The sequence below is a fragment of the Nomascus leucogenys genome, chromosome 7b (assembly GCF_006542625.1).
Source record: "Nomascus leucogenys isolate Asia chromosome 7b, Asia_NLE_v1, whole genome shotgun sequence".
NCBI classification, from domain to species: Eukaryota; Metazoa; Chordata; class Mammalia; order Primates; family Hylobatidae; genus Nomascus; species Nomascus leucogenys.
In genome coordinates, this window is record NC_044387.1 from 5,116,532 (window position 1) to 5,140,420 (window position 23,889).

At 41.9% G+C, this 23,889-nt stretch overlaps 1 protein-coding gene across 2 annotated transcripts in view; it reads left to right on the top strand.

Moving 5' to 3' along the window:
* SMC1B (structural maintenance of chromosomes 1B) overlaps positions 1-23,889 on the top strand; it is a 70,147-nt gene that overhangs the window by 44,728 nt on the left and 1,530 nt on the right. The window contains exons 16-23 of one of the 2 annotated variants that reach the window (XM_003281264.4): positions 6,179-6,320; positions 7,205-7,350; positions 9,250-9,403; positions 10,427-10,525; positions 14,416-14,572; positions 15,552-15,706; positions 17,060-17,211; positions 19,853-19,922. In XM_003281264.4, coding sequence (XP_003281312.2) covers positions 6,179-6,320; positions 7,205-7,350; positions 9,250-9,403; positions 10,427-10,525; positions 14,416-14,572; positions 15,552-15,706; positions 17,060-17,211; positions 19,853-19,922 — 1,075 coding nt within the window. The remainder of the gene's footprint in view (positions 1-6,178; positions 6,321-7,204; positions 7,351-9,249; positions 9,404-10,426; positions 10,526-14,415; positions 14,573-15,551; positions 15,707-17,059; positions 17,212-19,852; positions 19,923-23,889) is intronic. The other variant, XM_030815380.1, reaches the window with a different exon arrangement.

A 23,889-nucleotide genomic window follows, 5' to 3' on the forward strand; every position in this document is an offset into this window, starting at 1 on the left:
GTGGAGCTTGCAGTGAGCCGAGATCGTGCCACTGCACTCGAGCCTGGGTGACAGAGCAAGATTCCGTCTCAAAATAAAAGAAAAAAAAAGACTAAGACAATAATTTGCTTGTCTGTAAATATTAATATATGTAGATAATAAGTGGTAATTTTCAAGAAATAATATATTACCAAAAATTATCTCAAACAAGACAGAAAAATCTAAGATGGCCAGTTACAATAGGAAGAGAAAGTAAAAAGGCTTCCTACCCACCCCATTGCCAAATACACCAGGTACAGATAGCTTCATAGGTGAATTATCTCAGCAAACTTTAAAGGCACATGTAACTTCAGTGTTTAATATCTAAACAGATGTTCAATATTAAAACTGTTTCAGGCTGGGTGTGGTGGCTCACGCCTGTAATCCCAACACTTTGGGAGGCCAACTGAAGCGGGTGGGTCACGAGGTCAGGAGTTCAAGACCAGCCTGGCCAAGATGGTAAAACCCCATCACTACTAAAAATACAAAAATTAGTCTGACGTGGTGGTGGCTGCCTGTAATCCCAGATCCTCTGGAGGCTGAGGCAGAGAATTGCTTGAACCCAGGAGGCAGAAATTGCAGTGAGCCGAGATCATGCCAGTGCACTGCAGCCTGGGTGACAGAGCGAGACTCGGTCTCAAAAAAAAAAAAAAAAAGAACTGTTTCAGAGTGTAGAAGAGGAAAAAATGCATCTTTTTATGAAAGGAACATAATACTGATTCCAAAATTCAAAAAAGTACACATACAGTAAGAAACCGTAAATCAATCTCACCTATAAATAACCAAGTAAAACAAGGTTAAATACAAATCAGCAGTACAACAACAAAATAATGTACCATTATCTAGTGGGCTTTATATCAGAACTATAAGGATGGTTCTGTATCAGGAAATCTATTGTTTAATCCACCATATTAAGAAAAAATCATATGATCAACTCTAAGGATGATGAAAAAACACTTGACAAAATTCAGCATTTATTCTTGATTGAATATTCTTAAGATGTGAATAGTTAAGATACCTATGATTTGAAAAAATACATCTCAGAAATCAGCATTGTGGTTTCATGGTTTCACTTCCTAGTAATGTCAGAAATTAGAGATACTCAGTATCACTATTTTCTAATATTATTCTAGAGATACTAGTCAATAAAGTTAGACAAGAAAAATAAAGTATACAAATTTGGCAGTGATATCACCAAAATGTCAGAATAGAATCAAGCTGGCTTCACTGCTTCCCAGAGAAAACCAAAAACAAATACACAGTGCTGAGATTGTCATCAGCAATATCCTAGAATCCAAAAACAAGACTGAGACAGTTCCTGAAGCCACAGAGAAGTGAAAAATCTTGCAGACAGTAAGAGAATTGGACTTATATCTGTGGTGCCCTTCTCCCAATATGTCAGGCACCAAGTGTGCAGAAAAATTTCCCCTGACTCATGGTTACTACCCTGGAAAGAGTGAGATCAAGGTGGACAACCAGCTTCCTCACCATCTTGGGTTCCCTGGCAAGGGGCCTGTCCCTGCCTCAGCCCATAGGAAGTATCACTGAAGGGAGAAAAGTTCCTGAGGACAGACAGACAAAGCAGTGAAGCAGGACTAGCATCCCCAGTCCAGGAAACTGATGTGTAACTTGGTCAAAGGAGACACCAAATTAGAGTGGCTGTTCAGCAGCACCACACAGCAGCACCACACAGAGGTAGGTTCCATAGGTCCCCTGGGCACCAGCCTGTAGCCAGCCTTCCTAAACTGTCAGGATATCCCCTTTAGGACCTCCCCCATGCAAGATAGGCAACGCTCCAAAGTTTGCTGGAGCTGAAGCAAACCTGAGCTTAAGGTATCACCTGGTGCCAAAAAGCAGGCAGTGAGTCTATCAGAGGGGAAAAAAGAAAAGGTACCCAACAGGTATATTGCAAAGAAATTTCTCAGCAAACATACCAAATAAAAAAACAAAACAAGCCAGACAGAGATAATCCTTTAATGTGAAGAGATAGATGTACATCCACAAGAAACAATAGCAAATGGGGAACCATGACCTCCCAAAACAGACAAAGCAAGGAGCCAGTAACTGAGCCTAGTGAGACTAGTAGGCAAGCTCTCTGATCAAGAACTTAAAATAGAAGTTTTAGGGAAACTTGGTGATCTCCAAAATAACAGAAAAGCAACTCAGAAATTTATCAGAGAAGCTTAACAAAGAGATTGAAATGCTGGAACTGATAAATACATTTGCTGAACTGGAAAATTCCTTAGAGGCTGTCAACAGCAGAATGGATCAAGCAGAGGAAAGAATCAGTAAGCTTGAAGATAGGCTACAGGAAAAGACACAGAAGAGAAAAAAAGAATGAAAGGAATGGAGAATGCCTACAAGATATAGAAAATTATCTCAAGAGCAAATCTAAGAATTATTTGTGGCTGAGTGCAGTGGCTTATGCATGTAATCCCAGCACTTGGTTTCTTGGAGTTTGCCATGTTGGCCAGGCTAGTCTTAAACTCCTGACCTCAGGTGATCCATGCACCTCGACCTCCCAAAGTGCTGAGATTACAGGTATGAGCCACCATGCCCAGCCAGATTTTACTTAATGTATTTTCAAGCCTTGTTATTAGGTGCATATATATTTGGGATCACTGTCTTTTTGATGAATTAATTCATCATCATAAAATGCCCCCTCTTTAACCTTGTCATATTTCTTCTTCTGAGGTAAACTTTGAACTTGTCTAGTTATATGACTTTAAGTAATATTTATATACAGACATTCCCAAAATTTGTACCTCTAGCCTGGACCTCTTATTTAGACTTGCTTTCTAAATAATTCTGCCTATTACAATGTTTATTGAGGTTCTCACAAAAATCCAACTGGAGGCTGGACACGGTGGCTGACATCTGTAATCCTAACAATTTGGGAGCTCGAGGCAGGCGTATCACCTGAGCTCAGGAGTTTGAGACTAGCCTGGGCAACATGGCGAAACATCATCTCTACTAAAAATACAAATATTAGCTGGGCGTGGTGGCACGCGCCTGTAGTCCCAGCTACTCAGGAGGCTGAGGCAAGAGAATTGCTTGAACCTGGGAGGCAGAAGCTGCAGTGAGCCAAGATCGTTCCACCAGATTCCAGCCTAGGTGACAGAGGAAGACTCTGTCTCAAAAAAAAAAAACAAAAAAAAACCAAAAAACCCAAAAAACAATCAAAATGGAATTCTAATTGAGATTGCATTGGATTGATAGATTTGTGGAGAATTGATACCTTCAAAATATTGTCATCCCATCTAAAAACATAGAATGTCTCTCCATTTATTCTAATCATCTATATCCTTTATTAGAATTTTGGAGTTTTTTCCCATAGAGATCTATGTTTTCTTATTAATTTCTAGATAATTATAGGGTTTATTTTTTTCTTGTGAATAGTATGTGTTTTTATGATGCTTTTGCTAGTTGGTTTCTACTAGTGTAGAAAAATAATCTCAAATTTTATTTTATCTTTATTAATTCAGGGTCTCACTCTGTCACCTAGGCTGGAGTGCAGTGGCACAATCTTGGCTCACTGCAACCTCTGCCTCCTGGGCTCAAGTGATCTTCCCACCTCAGCCTCCCAAGTAGCTGGGACCACAGATGTGTGCCAACATGCCCAGCTAATTTTTGTATTTTTTGTAGAGATGGGTTTTGCCATGTTGCCCAGGCTGGTCTTCAATTCCTGGGATCAAGCGATCTGCCCACCTCAGCCTTCCAAAGTGCCCAGGATTACAGGTGTGAGCCACCATGCTCAGCCTAATCTCAAATTTTAGATTGATCTAACATCTAGTAACTTTGCTAAATCCTCTGTTACTTCTAGTAGCTTATTCACTGTGTATTCTAGGTACTGAGTTTTAAATGTCTGTGATATCCAATTAGCGGTATAGAATGGGTAGCTGAATACACAAGTTAGGAGTTCAAAGGAGAGGCCCAGGCTAGAGGTATAAATTTTGGGAATGTCCGTATATAAATGGCACTTAAAGTCATGTAACTACACAAGAGCAACAACGGAATGAATGTGGATAGAAAGGAGAAGAGATCCGGCCGGGCGCGGTGGCTCACGCCTGTAATCCCAGCTCTGGGAGGCTGAGGTGGGCAGATCACGAGGTCAGGCGATCGAGACCATCCTGGCTAACATGGTGAAACCCTGTCTCTACTAAAAATACAAAAAATTAGCCGGGCCTGGTGGCAGGTGCCTGTAGTCCTAGCTACTTGGGAGGCTGAGGCAGCAGAATGGTGTGAACCCGGGAAGCGGAGCTTGCAGTGAGCCGAGATCGTGCCACTGCACTCCAGCCCGGGTAACAGAGCGAGACTCCATGTCAAAAAAAAAAAAAAAAAAAAGAAAGGAAAAGAGATCCTACAAGATGTTAGCAAGTTGAAGAGATGAGAAACAACCATTAAAAGAGCAGCTAGTTGGGGGAAAGGAAAGCCAGGGTAGTGTGACACCCCAAAGCCAAGTGAAGAAGCGTTCCACTTCTACATCATCTGTATGTCTGCCTCCTGCGGCACAAATAAATTTCTTAACCTCTCCTACAGGCAATGTGGTCACAGATTAAGAGCAGGGATTCCATTGTCCCCCTGTCTGAGTGTGTCATCCCTGGCTCTACCACTAAGTGGGTAGCCTTGGGCAAGTTGCTTAACTCTCTGTTCCTTGGTCTTCTCATCTGTTAAATAAAGATGATAATATTACTGACCTAGTAGAGTTTTACAACTTGTAAGTTAATTCATGTAAAAACTTTTATAAGTGTCGGGTATATAGTAACCTCTCATTAAATAGTTTTTAATGTTTTAATTGTTATAGTTGTTTTTGTATTAGCAGCATCTAGCACAATAGCTGTTAGTACTTAAAAATGTTTCTTGAACAAATGATTCTGTTAGCAGGGTGTGTGGAGGGGGCAGGGTGAGTATGGAAAGGATGAGCTACAGTTGACAATGGAATTCTTTATGAGGAGTTTATGAAGCTGGCAAAGTAGTAATGAAAGCTCCCAAGTTTGGTGTTTATATAAGAATAGTTATTTGGGCCAGGTGTGGTGGCTTACGCCTGTAATTCCAGCACTTTGGGAGGCAGAGGAAGGTGGATCACTTGAGGTCGGGAGTTCAAGACCAGCCTGGCCAACATGGCGAAACCCTGTCTCTATTAAAAATACAAAAATTAGCCGGGCATGGTAGCACACACCTGTAATCCCAGCTACTAGGAAAGCTGAGGCAGGAGAATTGTTTGAACCCAGGGGGCGGAGGTTGCAGTGAGCTGAGATCACATCACTGCATTCCAGCCTCAGCAACAGAGCGAGACTCCGTCTCAGAAAAAAAAAATAGTTATTTGAAAAGACTAAATAAGAATAAACACATAAAGAAAAAGAGGGGAGGAAATCTGTAGATTATAAAAGATTTAAGCAACACATCATCCATATGCAATGTGTGGATACTGATTCAAACAATCAATTTTTCTTTTTTTTTTAAAGAATTTTTTTTGTTTTTGCTTTTGTTTTTTTGAGATGGAGTCTCACTTTGTCACCCAGGCTGGAGTGCAGTGGTGTGATCTCAACTCACTGCAACCTCTGCCTCCCGGGTTCAAGCAGTTCTTGCCACCTCAGCTTACTGAGTAGCTGGGACTACAGGTACGCGCCACCAAGCCTGGCTAATTGTTGTATTTTTAGTACAGGTGGGGTTTCACCATGTTGGCCAGGCTGATCTCGAACTCCTGACCTCAAGTGATCTGCCACCTTGGCCTCCCAAAGTGCTGGGATTACGGGCATGAGCCACTGCACCCAGACTAAAAGAAAATTTTTAAAAAGGAAATTTGGCAATGACAGCAATTTGATATTAATGAATTGTATTTTAGCCATAATACTTTATGGCTATGAGTTAAAAGTCATTTCACTTCTAGAGATATATACAAAAATACTTACAGGTGAAATTACATCATGTCTAGAACTTGCTTCAAATAAGCCAGTGGTGAGAGGGGCAATTAGTGGAGTTATAGATGAAACAAGAATGACCATGAATTGATAATTATTAAGTTGGGTGACAGCTACTTGGGGGTTCATTATAGTATTCCTTTTACTTTTATATTTGTTTGAAATTTCCCATAAGAAAAAGTTAAGAAGGAATCAAAGTTTTCTGTTTACACTTGTAATGCTTGACTTTATTATACTAGATTAGAATTTGAAAAACAAAAAACTCGGCTTAATATTCAACTTGAGTATAGTCGCAATCACCTTAAGAAGAAACTGAATAAGATCAACACATTAAAAGAAACTATCCAGAAAGGTAGTGAAGATATTGATCACCTAAAGAAGGTAATTAATAATGGGTAGCTGAAGTGCCTCTTCATTGAAATTATGACTTCCTTCATGTAGTAAACCTTTTGTGAGCTCCTGAAGGGTCCTGTTAGTGAAGGGGTTGGGGACAGATTTAAGAAATACTTAAAGTAAAATCAGCAGAGCTTTATGAATTACTGGATGTCAACATGGGAGGAAGGGCAAGGGGGTGTCACAGATGACTCCTTAGTTCTAACTTGGGTGATTGGTGAATGGGAGCAGCAGGTTAAGGAGAGAAAATTCTGGACCTGTGGAGCTTGAGTTGCCTATGTAATGTCTAGATGGCAATTTCCAGCAGGCTGCTAAAGAGTAGATAGTGGGAGAAGTCTAGGCTGAAGATACAGATTTGGGAGTTGCTGGTTTATGGGAGTAAACTGAAACTCCCCTAGCAGGGAGGTAGGCAGTGAAGAGCAGTGGAGCAGCGATGGGATCTGGAAGGTGGTCACTTAGCTTATGAGGAGAGCCAGAAGAGGTGGTATCACAGAAGCCCCAGAGTTTCAGGAAGGAGGAAATGATCAAGGCTGTCAAAAACATAAAAGTCTGGAAAATGTTTAATTGCCAGTTAGAGATCATGATAGCAAAAACACTCTCACTGGAGAATGGGGACAGAAGTCAGTGAGCTGAGGAATGAATCCAAAATAAGGACAAAAAACAAAAACAAAATGAAGGATAAAGGCAGGTAATGATCACCGGTTTCTAAAAAGTATAGAATGTGAGTCACAGTCCATGATGGAGGGTCAAGTAGCACATAGGGTGAGAAGGTTCATCTCGGGATAACTGGTTTGGTGTTATTGATAAGAACATAGAAGTACTTTATTAATATAAAAGATAGTAAATCTACAATGCAGATCCTCTCTGTTCAGGCTGAAGAAAACTGTCTGCAGACGGTGAATGAACTCATGGCAAAGCAGCAGCAACTTAAGGACATACGTGTCACTCAGAACTCCAATGCCGAGAAAGTTCAAACTCAAATTGAAGAAGAACGGAAGAAGTTTCTGGCTGTTGATAGGTAATTAAGACTTCATCAGTTTGAAAGACCTAGTCAGAGTTTTAAAGATGGACACCAACTATCTGAAATGTACGAAATGAGTTGCATTTGAATATGTGCCCTTTTGTTGCTCTTGGTCTCACATCACACCTTTCAAACATTCTATTTTTTTTCAAATATTCTCAACCAGAAGTGGTTGGTTGTTTAGAGCAAATAGTGTTTTGTTTTTTCTTCAGACGGAGTCTCCCTTTGTTGCCCAGGCTGGACAGTGGCATGATCTCAGCTTACTGCAACCTTTGCTTCCCGGGTTCAAATGATTCTCCTGCCTTAGTCTCCCAAGTAGCTGGTACTACAGGAGCACACCACCATGCCCAGCTAGTGTGTGTGTGTGTGTGTGTGTGTGTGTGTGTGTGTGTGTGTTTCTCTTTTAGTAGAGACAGGGTTTTACCATGTTGGCCAGGCTGGTCTCGAACTCCTGACCTTAAGTGATCTGCTCGCCTCAGCCTCCCAAAGTGCTGGGATTACAGGCGTGAGCCACTGCTCCTGGCCTAGAGCAAATAGTTCTTTTTGTTAGATGAAAACATGAACCTGTATAGAGTCCCTTACCCTAATTCTACCTTGACATTGGTGTCTTCCTGTTGTACAGAGAGTCCCTCTAGTCTGTGCAAGATAGCATAGAGGGTAAGGAGATAGAATTTGGAGCCACAATTTCTGGTTTCATATCCCAGCTCTGCTGTTTACATATGATACCTTAATTTCCTCATCAGTAATGGAGATAGTAATAGTGCCTACCTCACAGAATCGTTGTAAGTATTACATATGTTAATATTCATATGCACTTAGAGTGCCATTGCACTCCAGCCTGGGCAACAAGAGTGAAACTCTGTCTCAAAAAAAAAAAAAAAAGTACCTGGCACAAGCCTGTACCAAAATGACACCTGCTTTCCTGTCATGCATCATGATTTACATAACCATGAGTGATTAGACAAAATTAATTCTCTGTTTTGCTCAGCCTTTTGGCATTTCACAGTTTTTCCTCACTGTTCGAAGACCTTCAGTGTTTCAAGATACAGCCAGGAAGTTCTTTGTCTAAGATTTTGGAGTGGAATTAAAGTCCGTTTACTCTTGCTTTTTTAAAACTCTTGTATTTTGTGTAAATAGAACACATTGTTCCATTTTTTTTTTTTTTTAAGAGATGAGGTCTCATTATGTTGGTCTCAAACTTCTGGGCTTAAATGATCCTCTTCCCTTGGCCTTCCAAAGTGCTGGATTACAGGCGTGAGCCACCACACTCAGCCCGAACAGAATACTTTCTTTTTCCCTTCATATTCTTGAAAAACACATAGTTCTTACTTTCTTCTTTCTTTTTTTTTTTTTTTCCATTTTCTTTTGGTCCTCATTCCAGTTTCTTTTAAAAATCTCACATCATTTCGATTAGTAAAACCCAAGCCCTCATTTTCAGATAGAAGGCATTACTACATTAGTGGTGGTGGTAGCAAGGAAACCAGATTATTGAGTGTATGTGACTTACCTGGCAAGGGATTTCTTTTGCTAAGAGACGATTTATCTTGGTTTGAGGTCTAAAATGTAGAGCTTATATTTGAGTGAGAATTGCAGCTTGAAAAACTATACAGATTTAAAAATAAAGTAACTAGGAAAGCACTGTTTTTGGTAACCTTGATTAAATCAGTAACATTTATTAGTGGAAAATGCTCCCTTAGATTAACTGAGTATATTCATGACTTTTCTCAGGAGTGTTAACAATTAAATTACAAGCATCAATGAGAGGATTCTAGAACTTACAGCACTCACAGGAATAAATAATCTTTTTTTCATATAAGTTTATAGCATACATTTTTCTTCCTTGGTGCAGTGTTACATAATGAGTAAAATTACTTTTTCATATCTGTGTAATTACAGGGAAGTGGGGAAGTTGCAAAAAGAAGTTGTAATCATTCAAACTTCTCTGGAACAGAAACGATTAGAGAAGCATAACTTGCTGCTTGATTGCAAAGTACAAGACATTGAGATAATCCTTTTGTTGGGGTCACTGGATGACATCATTGAAGTGGAGGTATTCTAGCAAATGACTGTAAAATATGTGCCGTTGTGTGGAACTTAATGCATTGCCCTTTGCTTATTCTTTCTCTTGTTCTGTAGCCCCTTTAGGGGTGGTGAAGACATCTCCTAGGAGGGAAAAAGGGCAAAATGACTGTCGTCTCAGAGGACTAGGGCCACGGGATGAACCCATGTTTCTTACCTACATATTAGATACCCAAGAGAAATCGGAAAATTAAAGTTGTTGGAGTTAAGAATGTTTTTGCACAATGAGCCACAGGCAGTATGCAGATCATCTGCCGCATGGGCGGCTCCCTGCACTCTCATAACATTTTACATCATGTGTGGGGGTGGTTCTTGCTCTGCACCTTCTCCAACAATTGTATTGAGGTCCTTCTCAGAAGAAACGTGCCCTACTGAGTATCTCCAGGTGGTGAGGGAACAGGAGGAGGCAAGAATGGACACCAAAGAAATCACAGGATAAAACCAAGGCTCACTAACATTTCCCTGTTGGCCTTTTTTCTTTCTTTTTCACCACATTTGGATTATACAAGACACTTTAGATTGACTGGAAGTACAATCATTCCTTGATATCCACAGGGATGGTTCCAGGATCCCCCGTGTATATCAAAATCCGAGGATGCTGAAGTCTCTTATCTAAAATGGCATAGTTTTGGTATATGACCGATGCGCATCCTCCCATATATATGCATGCCTCATTTTATTGTACTTCACAGATATTGCAGGGGTTTTTCGTTTTTGTTTTTGTTTTACAGATTGAAGGTTTGTGGTAAGCCCGTGCTGAGAAAGTCTGTTGGTACCGTTTTTCCAACAGCATGTGCTCACTTTTCTGTCTCTGTGTCACATTTTGATAATTCTCGAAATCTTTCAAACTTTTTTATTATTATATATCTGTTAAGGTGATCTGTATAAGTGATCTTTGATGTTACTATTGTAATTGTTTTTGGAGTGCCATGAATCACTCCCATATAAGACAACAAACTTAATCAACAAATGTATGTGTTCATGTATTTTTCAGATGGGAACTGAAGCAGAAAGTACCCAGGCAACAATTGATATCTATGAAAAAGAAGAAGCCTTTGAAATAGACTACAGCTCTCTAAACGAGGATTTGAAGGTAATGGAAAGCTTTCTGTTGTTCATCACTCACAGTAATACGGAATATTTAAATCTTACAGAATCATTTTTGGATGATAGAATTAAGTTTGTGGTTTTTTTTAAAAGATTTCCTAATGATTTTGGAAGAAATATACAAAAGAAAAACACTGTAATCATGAAACTTCTGACACAAATTGTGGGTCTCTCCCACACCAAGCAATTCTCTAATTCTTTGAATACCAAGTGGGTGTTCTACAATTCAGTTCAATTCTGACACCGTCTACCTGGAGTTAGCATCAGATCCCACAAGGTAATGGCTCAGTCCCACAAGACTGGCCACTCTTCAGATGCCAATCACAAGTCCAGGCCTCCCAGACTCATGGCCAGTTGGCTGTAAATCAGGAGTTTTCACAACTCCTTCCACAGATTTGATAATATGCTAGAATGGCTCATAGAACTCAGGGGAATACTTTATTTACATTAACCAGTTCATTTTTAAAGGCTACAACTCATGGAACAGCCAAATGGATGAGATGCATAGGACTAGGTATGAGAAAGGGTCCATGCCCTCTCTCACACCTTCTCCGGGCATGTCACCCTCCCAGCATCTCTTGTGTGGTCACCAACCTGGAAGCTCTTCACAACCCACTGTTTAGGGATTCTTATGGGAGCTTCATTACATACATGATTGATAAATCATGGGCAATTGGTGATCCAGAATCAATCTTCAGCCTTTCTCCCCAACCTCCTTAGAGAAGAGGGGCTGAAGGTTCCAGCCCTCCAATCACCTGGTTGGTTCCTCTTGCAATAGTCCCCATCCTCCAACAGTCAGCTCATTAGGTATGACTGAAAGGGGCTTATCATGAATAATAAAAGATGCCCCTCTCACTCCTACCATTCAGGAAATTGCAAAGGTTTTAGGTATGCTGTGCCTAGAACTGGGATGAAAACCAAATATATATTTATTGTATCATGTTATCACAAAATAGTAAATATATTGGTTACTATAAAAAAATGTTTATGTCAGCATTTCTGACTGTGTTGTGTAGAACACTGGTATCATGAAATGTCTAGCCAAAGAAGAAAAGTGTCTGTGGTTACTTTTTGAGAAAGTCTTTTCCCTTCTTGGGAAGGGAAGAGATTCACAATGGATATTAAACTTTTCAAGAAGTCCTTCAATAAACAAAAGTAACCAACTACTTACTCCAGCATCCCAAATTTGCTCTGCTGGCATCCCACTGCAGTACCCTTAGTAGACACAGGCCTCTCTCAGGATTGTAGGTGATGGTGTGGCACACCCTTCACAGCTGCAGAGCACAGACCTGGAATCCAGCTTTAATTTAACTTAATTTAGTGCCTTTAATTGAGCAGCTCTGGCTCTGTTTCCCAGTCATCCCTGTAGCCATACATTTCTTTGGGTGTTGGCTTCATTCTGAAGCTGCTTTTCTCCTGAATGCAACATGAGTGCAGCTATTCTTGGCTTTCCAGCCACACAGCTACAACCTTCAGAGATGAAAGAAGCTGTCTTTTATAGTGGTGCTAGTGAAAGGAAAATGAAAACTTGGACCCCAATTCACTATACCGAGAAGAAGAAATTAGGCTGAAAGCTGAGTCATGCAAAAAACTGCCTTTCCTTTTGTTCCTAAGCAGAGAGCTACATATAAAAAATTAAGTATCAGGCCAGGCGTGGTGGCTTACGCCTGTAATCCCAGCACTTTGGGAGGCTGACGTGGGCAGATCACCTGAGGTCAGGAGTGCGAGACCAGCCTGGCCAACATGAGGAAACCCTGTCTCCACTAAAAACACACAAAATATTAGCCAGGCGCAGTGACACGTGCCTGTAATCCCAGCTACTCAGGAGGCTGAGGCAGGAGAACTGCTTGAGCCTGGGATGTGGAGGTTGCAGTGAGCCAAGATTGTGCCATTGCACTCCAGCCAGGGTGACAGAGAGAGATTCTGTCTCAAAAAAAAAAAAAAAAATTAAGTATCTCCCCAGGTAGCAACTCCATAGGGAGATATTTATGGTTTCTCATCTTATGGTAAAGTGCTGATTTACTGAGCATGAGATGAACACATAATTGACTGTTTCCTGCCTACTCCTTTCTCTTGTGATATATGGATTCAATGATGTGACCATATACTTCCTCTTGCTCCTGCCTGCTTTTCCCCTTTAAATATCAAAGCCCTCAAAATCATCTTTGGAGAAAGGCAGAGACTTCTCTCTGGGGCAAGTCCTTAACCTTGGTAAAATAAACTAAATTGATTGAGACCTGTCTCAGATACTCTTTGCTTTACATGCTGTTCTAAAATTGAAGAAAGGTTTTACCTACAAAGCCCCAGCAATTGTCCCCTCATCACAGTTGCCTGAATGGGGTCACATATTCATTGCTGAACCAGTCACTGTAGAGGGAGGAGGATGGTGGACTTTACCTTAGACCAAGCAGGCCCTGCCTCTAAGTCTAAGTACATGGGGTCCAGGAGGGAGAAGTGGATCTACCTGGTCAAAAGCATGTGCTGCATTAAAAAAAAATGGAGGCCGGGCGCGGTGGCTCACGCTTGTAATCCCAGCACTTTGGGAGGCCGAGGCGGGTGGATCACGAGGTCAGGAGATCGAGACCACGGTGAAACCCTGTCTCTACTAAAAATACAAAAAAATTAGCCGGGCGTGGTGGCGGGCGCCTGTAGTCCCAGCTACTCGGAGAGGCTGAGGCAGGAGAATGGCGTGAACCCGGGAGGCGGAGCTTGCAGTGAGCCGAGATTGCGCCACTGCACTCCAGCCTGGGCGACAGAGCGAGACTCCGTCTCAAAATAAATAAATAAATAAATAAATAATAAAAAAATAAAATAAAAAATGGAGAACAGATGCTGAGTAGCAATATCCACCACATCTTTTCAGTTCATACGCTGTTAATATATTTTGTTAGACTTTTTTTTGTTTTGTTTTTGAGACGGAGTCTTGCTCTGTTGCCCAGGCTGGAGTGCAATGGCACAATCTCGGCTCACTGCAACCTCTGCCTCCTGGGTTCAAGCGATTCTCCTGCCTCAGCCTCCCGAGTAGCTGGGACTACAGGTGTCCGCCACCACGTCCGGCTAATTTTTGTATTTTTAGTAGAGATGGGGTTTCACCATGTTGGTCAGGCTGGTCTTGAACTCTTGACCTCAGGTGATCCATACGTTTTGGCCTTCCAGAGTGCTGGGATTACAGGCATGAGCCACCACACATGGCCTACTTTTTGTACTCTGATTGTATTTGTGGCAAAAAAAATCTTCTGGAAGGGCGTGGCCACTTTTTCTCTTCTATTCATCACTTGTGTCAGGTTTAAGTGTTAACCTGTCTAGCTGGATTGGATCCCCTCTCCCTGCCCCGTAGTACCTATGCTTGCCCTATTAGAAGTCTTTTCACCTCGCTGTAAAAGCTGGTTTAAATCCCAGCTACTCAGGAGGCTGAAGTGGGAGGATTGCTTGAGGTCAGGAGCTCGAGACCAGCCTGAGCAACAGAGTGAGACCTGTCTCTTACAAAAAATTTTTAATCCAGTTTATATGTCTGACTTCCCTGTGAGTCTTTAAAGGCAAAGACTGAATAGCTTCCATCATTGAATCCTCAGTGTAATACATAGTAGATTATGAATATTTTTAAATAAATGAAGGTGAAGTATAAATTGTTGCTTTTTAGCCAGATTAAAAAATGAGCTGAAATGTATTCAAAGAAAAGAGCACTGCCGACTCAGGAAGCTACAAATATTGCAGCAGGACTGCACCTCCAGGCTCAGAGAGGGCTTTGGGGAGAGAAGGAGTGGATGCACAGGGACCTGGGGGGTCCAGATGGTGAAGGGCCCCACACACGCACCCTACCTTGCTGGATGTAAAAGACATGCTATGCCAGTCAGTGTTGTTCTTTGCCCGTAATAGGCTCTACAGTCTGATCAAGAAATCGAGGCCCACCTTAGGCTCTTATTGCAGCAAGTAGCATCCCAGGAAGATATCTTACTGAAAACAGCAGCCCCAAACCTACGAGCAGTGGAGAACTTAAAGACTGTCAGAGACAAGTTTCAAGAATCCACAGATGGTAAAATTGAGTGGAGTCACTAACAAGATTATATTCATGGGTGTTTTGATTTCTATAATATTTGCCAACAATCTCCCCTCTGTTGTCCCTTTTTGTTATAGATTTTTTCCTCTGTGGTCTTATATTAATGTGTGCTTTTAATACTGAATCATTAATTGTTTCCTTTTTGAAGTGTTTTGCTTTAATTTAAAACCAGGTTTATTGGTGATTTTAAAACACATGCAGCATTAGGAGATACACCTAATGCTAAATGATGAGTTAATGGGTGCAGGAAATCAACATGGCACATGGATACATATGTAACAAACCTGCACATTGTGCACATGTACCCTAAAACCCTAAAGTATAATAAAAAAATAAAAAAAAAAACACATGCATTTTTTTCATACCAACAAAATTGACATAGTAAATACTCTTATCAGGCTGGGCGCAGTGGCTCACGCCTGTAATCCCAGCACTTTGGGAGGCTGAGGTGGGTGGATCACCTGAGGTCAGGAGTTCAAGACCAGCCTGGTCAACATGGTAAAACCCCATGTCTACTAAAAATACAAAAATTAGCTGGGTGTGGTGGCACACACATGTAGTCCCAGCTACTCAGGGGGCTGAGGCAGAAGAATCACTTGAACCTGGGAGGTGGAGGTTGCAGTGAGCCGAGATCACGCCACTGAGCTCCAGCCTGAGCAACAGAGCAAGACTCCATCTCTAAATAAATAAATACATACGTACATACATACATACATATATACATACCCTATCAGAACTTGTCAATATTATTTAGCAATTAGCCCTACTAGAAAAGAGGCTCATGAATTCTAAGAGCTATTCTCTTGGAATTAACAATAGTTTAGGTATTTTGAAGGTAACTTTACTCAAGAGATCCAAACTCAAAACCAATTTTAAAAATATTTTATGCTTTACAGTTTAAGTAAAAGAACCTCCTCAGTGGTCTCTAAAATAAAGAACATTGATTCTCTCTTAGCTTTTGAGGCCAGCAGAAAGGAAGCCAGAATGTGTAGGCAAGAGTTCGAACAAGTGAAAAAAAGGCGATACGATCTTTTCACCCAGTGTTTTGAGCATGTCTCAATCTCAATTGATCAAATCTACAAGAAGCTCTGCAGAAACAACAGCGCCCAAGTATGTATCTTTCATCCTCAAATACTAGTGAGAATTCTGTGTTACTGGTGGGTTTTTTTTTTTTTTTTTTTGGTGGGAAATAACCGCTGCCACATTATTTGAGCAACTCACTCATGGGGCAAAGTCAGTTCATGAAGAGTGGTTATCTAGTGACCTGTGTTGTAGATCCCATTCACTTCACACTGTTCAGTGTGGACAAGTCAAAACCTGTCTGGGTCTGTTTCTTCATCTGAAAAATAAATGGACTAAATCATTTGGTTTCCAAATTCTCTTTTAGTTCCAAAATTCTGTAGTCTGGTATTAATTTGATTTTATAGAACTGTTGGTTTCTGTGGTAAATGTGGAATAATAGAGGATCCTGGGAAGATGGTTCATCTGTGGAGTTGACCAGAGTAACAAAAGAGAGGAAAATAACTAAAGGCAGGGTTCAAATTCAGATATGACCCTTTTAATGATAACCACTCCCATTCCATTATCAGTATCCATAGCAAATACTTGTGGAATTGAATGTGACATGAAGATGTAGGTCGGGACTTATGTACCTGCTCTGCTTTTGTTTTCTCGTTTTCTTTAATGACTAAAAGGTGATCCTGGATCAGATATTTAGAACTTCAACTGAAAATAACTTATTTTCAGTAAAGTAAGACTAAAACCCATTAACTCTTTTTTTTTCTTTCTTTCTTTCTTTTTTTTTTTTTTTGAGACAGAGTCTCCCTCTGTTGCCCAGGCTGGAATGCAGTGGTGCGATCTCGGCTCACTGAAACCTCCGCCTCCCGGGTTCAAGTGTCTCAGCTTCCCAAATAGCTGGGATTACAGGTGCATACCAACAAGCCTGGCTAATTTTTGTATTTTTTGTAGAGACAGGGTTTCACCATGTTGGCCAGACTGGTCTCAAACTCCTGACCTCAAGTGATCTGCCTGCCTCGGCATCCCAAAGTGCTGGGATTACAGGCATGAGTCACCATGCCTAACTCTTTGAGAACAAGATTCATCTCTGTTTATCTACAGTACCTGGCCCATAATAGGTATTCAGTACATGTTTGATGAACGTATCAGTGAGTGAACTGCATGAAGACTGTGTAAGAGTGTGGCATGTGCCTCTGAGGTTTGACTGGCAGTCTGGTGGAAAGGGCTTATCCCTGGGTATGTTAGAGTGTTTTCCCTCTACTGCCTACCCAGACAACCCTGTTGTCTGTGATTACATGTAGAACTAAATACATTATTTATAGGCATTGGTAGTTTTCCATCAAAATTGAAGAAAAGCTAACCAATAGAATATTTTGCTGTTAAACTCCAAGTTGAACTTTATCAGTTGCTTTTCTGATATTGCTAAATAAATAACATGTGTTTCAGGCATTTCTTAGCCCAGAGAACCCTGAAGAACCTTACTTGGAAGGAATTAGCTATAACTGTGTGGCCCCAGGCAAACGGTTTATGCCAATGGACAATTTGTCAGGGGGAGAAAAGTGTGTGGCAGCCTTGGCTCTCCTGTTTGCCGTGCACAGGTAAGGTCACAAAAGCTATTCAGTTTTCATATCAGGGCAGAAGCCAAGGGGACCTTCCTACAGAAGATATATTAACTATTGTCTTTATTAATATTTAGCAAATGGGATACAAAACTATCTTCTTCAGCCAGACAATTCAGATTATGTTTTAGGCCTACAACACTTTAGACTTTACACAGCAAATCTAAGACAGAATTCTTAGATTTTTAGTGGGTTTTTTTTTTTTTGGAGACAGAGTCTCACTATGTCACCTAGGCTAGGCTCAAACTCCCAGGTCAAGTGATCCTTCTGCCTCAGTCCCCTGAGTAGCCAGGACCACAGGCACGTGCTACCATGCCCAGCTAGTTAGTGACAGATTTTTATTCAATTTCTGTTATTATCAATATCTACTACTATTCCATGTTAGAAAAGAAAAAATATTTGGAATGGCCAGAGGTGACATCAGGATTGACAAAAATCCCAATTCGTGTATTATTTTCTTAGTCAGTAGTCAGAGATCTGCTACTTAGTAAAGAATGTTGAAGTATTTCTTCTATAAAAGTATTTAGGCTGGGCGCGGTGGCTCACGCCTGTAATCCCAGCACTTTGGGAGGCTGAGGCGGGCGGATCACGAGGTCAGGAGCTCGAGACCATCCTGGCTAACACAGCGAAACCCTGTCTCTACTAAAACTACAAAAAATTAGCCGGGTGAGGTGGCGGGCGCCTGTAGTCCCAGCTACTCGGGAGGCTGAGGCAGGAGAATGGCGTGAACCCGGGAGGCGGAGCTTGCAGTGAGCCGAGATCGCACCACTGCATTCCAGCCTTCCAGCCCGGGCGACAGTGAGACTCTTGTCTCAAAAAAAAAAAAAAAAAAAGTATTTAATCTCCTTATTTCCACTGATGGTGGTGGAACTGGAACTGTTTCTTTGTAAAACAAATCAAGAAACAAAAAGTTATCTACAATTAAGGCAATTAACCTCTTTCAGCATTCAGAACATTAGATGAAGATCTAAAGTACAGATGCTGAACCTGGGCAACATAGTGAGACCCCGTGTCTACAGAAAATAGAAAAAAGTTAGCCAGATGTGGTGATACATGTCTGTAGGCCCAGCTACCCAGAGGCTGAGGTGGGAGGATTGCTGGAGCCCAGGAGTTCGAGGCTGCAATAAACCGTGATGACGCCACTGCACGCTAGCCTAGGTGAAAGAACAAAACTCTGTCTCAGAAAATATACGCATAATACAATTAGTAAAATATAGATACTGCTGCTTCTCTATTTCCATGACCAGGAACAAAAACATTTGACAAGAGTTTGAAAACTTTTTACTGGTCTCTAGAAGGAAAAGGAATAGGCTGCCACAGGAAAGGAAAAGAGAAAACCATAAAAGCTGGAGGCCTGCTTTGAACAAGTCATCTGAGCAGAATCAGACAGGTGGCACCCACATCCATTTAGTCAACCGATATTTACTAGTTACTGTGTATCAGGTGCTGTTGCAGGCACTGGGGAGACAGCTGTGAACAAAACAAAATGCCTGCCTCAAAGATACTTCATTTTAGTTGGGGAAGGCAGATAATAAATAAGGTAAATTAGTAAACTAATTATCCAGTATAGAGAATATTAGAAAGTAACAAGTTCTATAGAGAAAAAAAGCAGGGAATGGAGATGGTGAGTGGCAGGGAAGTGGTTAGCAATATTAAAGAGTCATCTGGAAAGGTCTATTTGAGAAGGTAACATTTGAGCAAAAATTTGAAGGAATAAATGGAGCAGGTCATGCAGACAGCTAAGGGAAGAATGTTCTTAGACATCAGCAATAGCAAGTGCAAAAGGCCCCGGAGGCCAGAGTGAGCCTAGCATGGATGGAGAATAGACTGTATGCAGCAGTGGCAGGCACAGGGCTAGGAAACTGGTCATGATCAAGGTGAAAGACGGCGATGATGATTGGGCCAAGGTGAGAGGATTTGGTTGTGCAGACAGAATTTGCTGACAGGTATGGGTGTGAAGGAAGAGATGTGAAGGGGATGGCTCTGTGGGTTTTGACCTAATCAACTAGAGTAATAAGAGCTGCCACTAACTGCGATGGAGAAGACCACAGGAGGGAACAGGTTTGGAGGGCAGGGGAGAAGTTTGCTTTGAGATGAGTTCGAGATAATGTATTAGACACCCACATGGAATTGTAGAGAAAGCAGTTGGACATTTGAGGTTAGAATTCAGGAGACAGGTTAGAATTATTGGTAAGAGGGCGGGAGCCATCAGTATTTGGGTGGTATTTAAAACCCTGAAGCCAGATTTAATCACCAAGGGAGTTGATTAGATAAGCACAGAGCCCTGAGGGCACTGCAGCCATCCAAAGTTGGAGAGATGAAGAGTTCTCAGCAGACTCAGAAAAAGCAGGGGCTGAGGGGAAGTAGACTGTGTCCCCCTACAAGTCACAAAGCAGTATTTCAAGGAGGAGGGAGTGACCAATCCCAAATACTCCTTGCATAGGTCACATACATGTGGACTGGTAACTGAGCACTGGATTTAGTAACAGAGGTCACCGATTACTTAGAAATATCCAAAAGAATGTGTTTTATTTATTCTGAATACTGTTAATCTTTTCCTCCAAGTCTTTTGTAAAACAAATAGAAAATTGTAACTTACTTGATTGTAATTTTTTTCTAGTTTTCGTCCTGCCCCATTCTTTGTTTTAGATGAAGTGGATGCAGCCCTAGACAATACTAACATAGGCAAAGTAAGTTTCTGCTTTTCATTTTCAATAGATTGTCTACAATTCAAGGATCATGTGAGGCAAGCAATGGAAAATGCTCATTAAAAATCAGTCCTTGGGCTAGGCGCGGTGGCTCACGCCTGTAATCCCAGCACTTTGGGAGGCTGAGGCAGGCAGATCACGAGGTCAGGAGTTTGAGACCAGCCTGACCAACATGGTGAATCCCTGTCTCTACTAAAAATACAAAAATTAGCCGGGTGTGGTGGTGGGCGCCTGTAATCCCAGCTACTCAGGAGGCTGAGGCAGGAGAATCACTTGAACCCGGGAGGCAAAGTTGCAGTGAGCCAAGATCGTGCCACTGCACTCCAGCCTAAGCGACAGAGTGAGACTCTGTCTCAAAAAAAAAAAAAAATCAGTCCTTGGCCAGGCACCCGTGGCTCAGGCCTGTAATCCCAGCACTTTGGGAGGCTGAGGCAGGTGGATCACTTGAGGTCGGGAGTTCGAGACCAGCCTGGTCAACATGGTGAAACCTCGTCTCTACTAAAAATACAAAAATTAGCTAGGCGTGGTGGTGGGTGCCTGTAATCCCAGCTACTTGGGAGGCTGAGGCATGACAATTGCCTGAACCCAGGAGGTGGAGTTTCCAGTGAGCTGAGTTTGTGCCACTGCACTCCAGCCTGAGCGACAGAGACTTTGGGAGGCCAAGGCGGGTGGACTGCTTGAGTCCAAGAGTCTGAGACCAGCCTGGGCAACATAAGGAGAACTTGTCCCTACAAAAAATTAAAAAAAAAAATATCTGAGCATGGTGGCACACATCTGTGGTCCCAGCTACTCAAGAGGCTGAGGTGGGAGGATCACCTGAGCCTGAGAGACAGAGATTGCAGTGAGCCGAGACCATGCCACTGCACTCCAGGAAAAAAAAAAAATCAGTCCTTTTGAAATCTAAGCTAAATATCTAAAACAAGTTGATTCAGGGTAGTTTTCATTCAAGGCTTAGAGGACCTTCCAGAGTTGATGAGAAATCAACATGGGGGTCAAATGAGGATCACTGCACTTGATCAACAATGTTACTGCTGGCATAACAGGTTTCTCACCAAATCTAGATATTGGGAATTAGAGAACCCCTAATAACAGGCCCAAGAGTACCATCTGTAAATAAATTCCAAGACAATTAAAGTTTAAAATCCTACTTTCCCAGTTTTTTAAAAAATTTTAATCTATTTATTTGAAACCAGGTTATGAGACTGGCTAATTTTTGTGTTTTTGGTAGAGATGGGGTTTCACCATGTTGCCAAGGCTGGTCTCAAACTCTTGGGCTCAAGAGATCTACCCGCTTCAACATCCCAAAGTGCTGGGATTACAGGTGTCAGCCACCACGCCAGCCCTACTTCCCAGTTCTATCAAAATGTATCCAATAATTTACTGTACTTGAGCACGATCCTGTTTTCAGTCTTTGAGAGAATGAGAGAACTAAGGAACAGTTTCACACTTACGAGTTAAATTTTAGTCAGTACTCAAGGATCAGTGGGTAGATACTCAGAGCCCACCTCAAAGAGCTGGGCTCTCAGCCCACACATCTTGACGGTGACTAGATTGAATTTTGGACATGAGAGTGGGGTCTGCGATGGAACATGAACAAAGGATGGAGGCAAATCCTGGCAGTGCCCGACACTACCCAGGGGAAGGGTAGCACCGGCCTGCAGAGTTCCCAGTATCATGGTTCTGCTACTGGGGCCATTCATTCTTGGAGATGGGTGAATTAGGTTCTCCTGGTTCTGATTCCAGGCCCATCCATCTTCTAGAAATGACCAAGCTTTGCATTAACAGCTGCTTACAGGGTGGCTGCTCTGGTCATGCTGAGAGATGTATTTCTCATCATTTATTTATAAATTGGCATTCTGGGCCAGGTGCGATGGCTCATGCCTGTAATTCCAACACTTTGAGAGGCCGAGGCGGGAGGATCACTTGAGCTCAGGAGTTCGAGACCAGCCTGAGCAACATAGTGAGACCTTGTCTCTATTATAAGGAAATTTAAAAAATAAATACATTGGCATTCTGGTTTATAACCTAGTCTTGTGAGTGATGTTAAGGAGCCCATGGCTGAGAGATGTTTTCAGTCTCGGGGTACCGCCCAGTAGGTTCTGCACCTCCGAAGCTGACCTCCTTGATTTCTTACTCTGTTGAGTCTCACATGAATTGCCTGGGTAGCTGCAACCTGAGGTACCTTCTGATGGCATGAATGTAGTCTTTGAGCATTTCTCAAATTGTATTCATCTGAGAAAATCTCTTGAAGGCCCTGCATTTTTAACATGGCACAGGATACACAAGAGTATCACATCAACTCCATACCCCCAAAAAGTCTCTGCCAGAAACTTCATGGTAGCTGGGTAAAGGAAACATAGGAACAGAAGAACATCTTGAGTTGTCTCTTGAATGCCAGCCAGTGTGCATCAAATGACTGGACTCCATGGCTGACTCATTTGGGAGAAATCTCCCCTTAGGAGGATAATTTTGGCACTATATATCCCACATTCTGTAAGGGGAAATCCTGGTGGCTATCTTTTTCTTGGCTGCATTGAAGGTATTTGTTTGAGGAAGAATTAGATATTTGCATTGGTGGCATCTCCAGGTACTAGGTCTTACTTAAGACTCCTATTAGTACCCATCCTATGTATTAAAACCTCTTAATTGCATTATCCCTTTTGAGATGTATCTTTCTGACACTCTGTTGCTGAATTGAGTACGAGCAGTTATGTAGTATGAAGAACTATGAAGCACCCTCCACTCCCTCTTGTGATCAGGGTGCCCAACAGGTAACTCTCCAGGAAAAACGCATGCCCTGCATCTTCGCATCCTATCTCCCCTTCTTTTCCTATTATGGGCCCAAGACCTTTTTTCAGCCCTGTCATAGTGGCTACTACCATTGCCTCTAATGCTGGAAGTTCCTTCTGTGAATTCAGCCTCTTAGAGCAGTTTCTTTCCTTTCTCACGTAAAACATGGCCACTCATTCCTCAATGGAAGCTGCCATTCCTACTTCCAGAGCTTGTGTCCACAGGATCTTTGGTGCACATAGAGAAGACCCATTCTAGGCCCTCAGAGAAATCCCAGGAGTTGGCATTACCTTTGTTAAACTGTTGGTAGTTTTCCTCTTCTTGGGGTTTATCACTGTCCTAGTTCTGAGTGGTTTGTTCACCAAGACTCATCTCTATTGAGTCCATTTTGCACATCTCATTTCCTTGGAATTGAGCTTCCTTAAGGAACCAGAGTTCACCTCTAACCAAATGACTTGATTATGGATTACGAATACATACATAATTGCCCTGTTTTTCCTCTCAGGCTTTGAGTTGGCAAAATAGGAAGATGGAAATTATTTTGGATTTTTGCTGTTGTTGTTGTTAGATGGAGTCTCTCACTCTGTCGCCCAGCCTGGAGTGCAGTGGCAATCGGCTCACTGCAACCTCCACCTCCCGGGTTCAAGCGATTTTCCTGCCTCAACCTCCCGAGTAGCTGGGATTACAGGCACCTCACGATGCCTGCCTAATTTTTTTGTAACTTAGGCTGGTTTTGAACTCCTGACCTCCGGTGATCCGCCTGCCTCAGCCTCCCAAAGTGCTGGGATTACAGTTGTGAGCCACTGCGCCCGGCCTGGAGGTTATAAGTTTAAATACCAGCCCTTTCTCACCCTCAAAAAATACTTTTGAGTGGTAGTTTTTTTCTTGTTATAAAGGCTGATTACCTATTCACATCACAGTATCTTAAGTTGGAGCTTTATTCTTTAAAGTGTTCTTAAAGTTTTAGATCATAGGTTTAAAGAAGTTTATCTCATTTTAGAATCTATTTCCATTTCTGCAGTTGTTGAGGACTTATTGAATTATTGGAAAGGTGGATAAGTCCTTGTCACCTTAACTGACCAGACTCAGAGGCATGCAGAATTACTGTCCCCAGAGCCCAGACAAGGCCTTTCCTTCCTAGTGAAATGTGTGTTTTTAT